The sequence below is a fragment of the Herpailurus yagouaroundi genome, unplaced genomic scaffold (genome assembly GCF_014898765.1).
Source record: "Herpailurus yagouaroundi ecotype Mexico unplaced genomic scaffold, PumYag 180, whole genome shotgun sequence".
In the NCBI taxonomy this organism is placed as follows: domain Eukaryota; kingdom Metazoa; phylum Chordata; class Mammalia; order Carnivora; family Felidae; genus Herpailurus; species Herpailurus yagouaroundi.
Window position 1 is genome coordinate 5,906,694 of NW_024412411.1, and position 6,000 is coordinate 5,912,693.

General features: G+C 54.3%; 1 protein-coding gene across 4 annotated transcripts in view; it reads right to left on the bottom strand.

Moving 5' to 3' along the window:
• LRRC32 (leucine rich repeat containing 32) overlaps positions 1-6,000 on the bottom strand; it is a 29,096-nt gene that overhangs the window by 4,877 nt on the left and 18,219 nt on the right. For 3 of the 4 annotated variants that reach the window (XM_040489425.1, XM_040489424.1, XM_040489423.1), the window contains exon 2: positions 3,775-3,865. The exons of the other annotated variant lie outside the window; for it this stretch is intronic. In XM_040489425.1, the coding sequence (XP_040345359.1) occupies positions 3,775-3,861 (87 nt within the window). In that variant the 5' untranslated portion in view covers positions 3,862-3,865. The remainder of the gene's footprint in view (positions 1-3,774; positions 3,866-6,000) is intronic. 4 annotated transcript variants of the gene reach the window in all.

Consider the following 6,000-nt stretch of genomic DNA (forward strand, 5'->3'; position numbering starts at 1 on the left):
CAGCCTTCCTCAGCACCAACTCAGCATTTTACATTTTATTTAGCACATTCAGGCCCCTCGTCTCACTGGAGCCTCGCAGCAGCAAGCCCATCAGATATGATCACCCCTATTTACAGAAACCCAAGCTCAGAGAGGGTAGAGAGGCTCCAGGATCGCTCAGCCGATGAGGAGCAGAGCTGGGATTGGAGCCCAGGTCTCCTCACGATCAAAGGCCCAACTTTCGTCCTTCTAGTGCATGTGCCTTCTGGAGCCTGAATGCTTTCTGTGCAGATACAGTCTCCCCTTCTCATCCCTACAAGGACCCCAGGAATGCAGCCTTTCCCAGGAAACGGTCTGACTTCCACAACCACCCAGTTCAGGCCTATTCCCGCCCCGGGGTTCTCTGTATCCATTGACCCCTTCTGACCCCTCCACCAGTCAAATGCCTGGCAACTGCTAAACAAACAAACAAACAAACAAACAAACAAACTCTGTGCCACTCTCTGCTTAATCCCCTCCAGGGCAAAGTCCAGGACCCTCAGTGGGGTTCAAAACTGTTTGTAGCCCTTGCCAACCTGTCCCCTCTCCCCCCAGCCCACTCCTGCCCAGCCCACATGCAGTGACAACATCTGAGCAGTGCTCTTCATACCCTCCCACACCTACCTCTGGGCCTTCTCCTTGCTGTTCCCTGCACTGGTTAGGCCCACCCCCACCCAGATCTGCAGAGTGAGCCCAACGTACTGAGCTGGGCAGGTTGGGTCTCCTCTGGGCTCTCCCCGGCCCTCCCGGGCTCTCCCCGGTGCTCCCTCTCTCAGAGCTTTGGCCCCAGATTGTGACTGTCTGTGTGGGACCTGCTGCGCAGGGAGCTCAGAGCTAACAGGGACTGGTGCGATTGATGGGGATGCCTTGGACCTGGCCCACAAAAGGGGCTCAATCAGTTTTTTTTAATGAATGAGTCATGGACATCTCTGGCTTAGTAAAGGTCTGAGGGATTGAATCAATCACCTTTCTGCAAGGAAAGAAAAAAGAGAGTCGATGTATTCAAACTGGACTCAAAGCCCATTAGAGTAAAAAGACTCTGGCCCACCCACTTCTCAGATGGGGAGACGGAACCTGAAGATGGCAGTGACCTATGCAAGGTCACAGTGAGTTAGTGGCTGAGCCCACACAGCAGGAACAGCAGCCTGGGAGCCCCCTGCCTGGCCCAGCTCTCAGCTTCCTCCGCAGAACCCCAAGGTGAGTGTGGTGGTGGTGGGGGGGGGGGTCTTCATCAGGCATCTGTGTGACTCTTCCCTGTTCCAGGCAGCCCAGTGACCACTCCTACCACCTCCAGCAAAGCAGCTTCCTGGAGGGCTCAGAGACCCACAGATACACCCGCAGTTGGGCGCCCCCACGAACCAGAAACCCAGCCCTGTCACCTTGCCAGCCCTTCCCGTCTCTTGCCCCTTCCTCCCTCACACCCTCTCTGCCAGCTCGGGCCACTAGGCACGGCCTCACCTCCATCCTCAGCTCCCTGGACCATCCTGACTTAAGGAAGAAACAGCAAAAGGAACACAATGACCGTGGCTGTCACGGAGCGCCAGCTCTGTGGCAGGCCCCATGGCGGAGTGCGCAGACCCCTTGCCTCATTTATTTACCCTGCTGTACCCCCTAAGGAAACTGAGGCTCAGGGCAGGGGGGTGAGCTTCCCCCAGCTCTGACGGTCAGAGGCTCCAGGGTACCAGTGTGAGTTCCTTTTCCTGTCGGTGCCGGCTGAGTTCTGATCACTGGGCCCTCAGCTGGCCCAGCACCCACATTGACTACTCCAGCACAGTAAATGGTACCATTTGCCGAACATCTGCCGTATGGGGGGCACTGTACTGGGACCCATGTTATCCCACACCCCATCTCGCCTCTGGATACTCAAAGGCTCCCAAGACACCAGCCCCTGAGAGCTGAGCCAGGACACAAAGCTGGCCAAGCCCAGGGCCTAAGACTTGCTTTCCACCCTGATGCCCACGAAGGCTGGCAGGGAGGCTCTGGGCTGCCAGTCCAGGAGGGAGCGTGAAGGCCAGGGTGGCTCTCAGAACTCTGTTTCTAAGGGTGTCTGCTGCGCCTTCGGCTCTGAGCCTCCAGCATGGCTGACATGGCCAAGTTCAGAGCTGTCCTTGACAATCTGCTACCCGCTGTCTCTGGGATGCCAGCATGCCACTGCCCTGCTTTTTTTTTTTTTTTTTTTTAGGAGGGAAGAGGACTTTCCACCCAACCCCATTTTGCCACTTGCGCATAGAAGGGAAATGAGGTAGAAAGAGGCACCCGGCAGGGGACAGCACCAGCTCGGGAGACCTGGGTTCAAGTCCTAGCTCTGTTGCTTCCTGTCTGTATGACCCTGGTGGGTCACATCTCTTCTCTCAGCCTCGGTGTCCTCAGCTGAAAAGAGTTCTTTGTAGGATAAAATGAGAGAAAGCCCCCAGCTTGGTGCAGGTACCTCGCGAGCCCTTAGTATGTGGCAACTTCTTTTCACTATTTTGAAAGTCATCGTCACTCCTATATTGATCTTCTATGGTAGTTCAGAAAGTGCTTTCTGAATGCACTTTTACCCAGAATGCAAAGCTCACTCAGCTTCCCTCTGCCTGTTGGGTGGTCCAGCCCCTTCACTAGGACCCCGCCAACCCAGGGAAGGGCTGCCGGCCCTTCCAGCCCCTGAGGCAGCTGCCCCACCTGTATCATGAGCTTCCGGCCCCAGGTCCAGGTGGGGCTGCTGGAGGGCCTGTGCCTTCTCCAGCCTGACTCTGGCCTTCACCTCGGTGACTTATAAGTGGACCTAGGTGGTCCCTTTTCCCTGTATCCTGCGGGGTCCCAGTGACTTCAGGGCTAGTCTGCCTGGCTCGGGGCAAGAAAAAGGACCCAGAGTGAATCAAACCTTACCTCTCTGCCCTCAAGAAATTCTTGGTCTGGCAGGGGAACCAGGCTTGGACCCACTCACCCACTACCCCACGTGCTCAGTAGGAGGGTCCAGAAAGAGGAAGCAAACAGAACCAGAGCAGCCTGGGAGTGGTCAGGGGAGACTTTCTGGAGGAGGTAGCATTTGGCCTTGGCAGTACTGAGTGAGAGGCATCCCATCAGGGAAGCAGCACACAGGCCCAAGTCAAGGACCCCAGTTAGGAAAGAGATTTTCTGCATGAGGGACCCAGCTGGCCCACCCCCAATTCCCCACACATACACATACTCTGCATCACCCAGATGGGTCCACTGCCCTGCAGAGGCAGCTTGGGGAAGAAAGTCCAATATCAGCCCCCTGGTCCTAGTTGAATGACCTTAGACAAGTAACCTAACCTCTCTAAACAGCTGTTTCCAATTCTATACAATGGGAATAATGGTACTTACCCAACAGGATTAATAGTGCAGAAGGTATTTAAACATTCTAGTAGGTACTTATTAAATATAAGATTTAAATGCATTAAATGCATTCCCTGGGGCACCTGGCTGGCTTAGTCGGCTAAGCATCCGACTTTGGCTCAGGTCACGATCTCCCTGAGATCTCCCTGAGTTCAAGCCCTGCCTGGGGCTCTGTGCTGACAGCTCAGAGCCTGGAGCCTGCTTCGGATTCTGTGTCTCCTTCTCTCTCTGTCCCTCCCCCACTTGTTCCCTCCCTCTCTCTCTCTCTCTGAAATAATGAATGAATAAACTTTATAACAAAAATTTAAAAAATAAATGCATTCCCTTTCCTCTCTTAACTCCTCTGACTTCTGGCTTGTGGGGCTGGGACGGCAGGACACCCTAGGGGCCCTACCCTGCCTAGGTGGGGCTTCTTACCATCTTACAGGGCACCTTGTCTCGGTGTTGGGAGGTGGCCAGGCGCAGGGTCAGCACGGCCAGGAGCAGCAGGATCTGGTGGCTCATGGCTCTGTGTAGGGTGGGAAGGAAAGGGGAACACTGTGAGATCACTGGCTCCTTTCTACTGCCTCCATCCTGTCTGTGCCTGCCTTCAGGGAACCCCAGATCACAGTGCAGGTGGGTGAGAACTGGGTCCAAAGGCTACCACAAAGGACCCCCTAGTGCCAGGCCATTGCCCCAGGCAGCAAGAGTTTTTAAGGAGTGGGTGACTTGGTCAGATTTGGGTTTCAAAAGACCCTACTTGCTAGAAGACTGCCTGGAGGAGGTGAGCAGGAGACAGAGGGACTCTAAGGGCTGCCCTGGGCCAAGCTCAGGGCTGGGGTGAGGTGAGGTGGGGAGCTAGGCCTCTGACTGCATCATTTCCACCCAGGTCACAAGCAGGTCCCCCATCCTAGTTGCTTAGACCCCAAACGGAATTCCTCAATTCCCCCCACCCCCGGACTTTTATTTTGCCCTTTTTCTTTTGATTTTCTGATTCTGGAGTTGCTGCCATTGTTTGAAGGCTGGGCCTGGAGCCCTGACAGGAAACCCCGCCAGGAGGCCTCTGCCCTGCCCCCAGCACTGTCGCTGTGGACTTCCCCAGGAGCGGTCTCCAGGCCCTTTACTTTCACTGAAGCTACTGCCTACTGCCAGTGCAGGGGGACTCTTAGGCCTGCCGGTGTCCTCTCCGTGTAGAGCTGAGGTGGCATTGAGGGGGGCCACAGAGGCCCTGAGCAGGGTTGCATCCCATTGCCGCTAGCAGCTCACTTGCTGAGGAGCTGGGCCAAGTGCTAGAAGTACACAGATCAAGCCACTGATTTCATTCATTCATTCATTCATTCATTCACACCTAAACTGAATGCCTCCTCAAGTCTGGCTCTGTGCTGGGAACTGAGGTCACATATAAATGCACAGAAGTGGTCATAATGCATACAGAGTGTTAACAAGGAAGGGCACGTAAAGCCCTCCAAGAGCACTGCACTCAGTCACCCGTAACTGACTGCTTTCTCTTTCCCCTCCACTTGTCTGTTGTGTGACCTTGCACAAGTCACTTCACCTCTCTGAGCCTCAGTTTCCTCTTTTTTTTTTAAATGTTTGTGTTTTGTTTTGTTTTTTGAGAGAGAGAGAGAATGCACGCACATGCACAAATGGGGGAGGGGCAGAGAGAGAGGGGGCAGGAGATCCAAAGCAGGCTCCGTGCTGATAAGAGTAAGCCCAACAGAGACCTCGGACTCATGAACCGTGAGATCATGACCTGAGCCGAAGTCGGACACTCAACCGACTGAGCCACCCAGACGCCCCTCAGTTTCCTCTTTTGAGGTTAATGCCAACTTTGCCAAGTTTTGTTAACGATCAAATGAGATGCATTCTATGAAAGTGCCCTTACAGAGCCCTTTACCATAAACCAGGCACTCTTCTCGATACTTTACGTGTATTAACTCACTTAATCCTCACAGCAGTTCACGCACTTGGTTCTATGATTACCATTCCCATTTTGCCGGTGGGGAAACTGAGGCTCGGAGAGGTTAAGTAACATGCCCAAGGTCACACAGCTAACCAGTGGCTGGCACAGGCAATCTGTGCCCTAAACGTCTACACTAGAAGGTCACCCACGGGTGCTTAATAAACGAGCACTGAATCGCCACTCTGAAGGGTGCTTTAGAAGAGGAGGCATCTATGGGACCTTTGAGGGCTGGGTTTTTGTTGGAATCCACCAATGTCCTTGTGATAAAGTTTAGATTAAGATGGCTAGTTCTGAGGCCCCTTCTTGCCCAAACATTCAGGGGCATGTTTTTTGTTGTTGTTGTTGTTGTTTTTTTTTTTCAACGTTTATTTATTTTTGGGACAGAGAGAGACAGAGCATGAACGGGGGAGGGGCAGAGAGAGAGGGAGACACAGAATCGGAAACAGGCTCCAGGCTCTGAGCCATCCGCCCAGAGCCCGACGCGGGGCTCGAACTCACGGACCGCGAGATCGTGACCTGGCTGAAGTCGGACGCCTAACCGACTGCGCCACCCAGGCGCCCCCAGGGGCATGTTTTAAACGCCATTGCCTGGGTTCCCCTCAGGGCCATGCCCCCCGCCCCCCCCACAGCTGCTCTCCTCTCACCTGCTTTCACAGGAAATTTGGTTCTGCGTCTAAAAAGCAGAACATCACCCCCCCCCC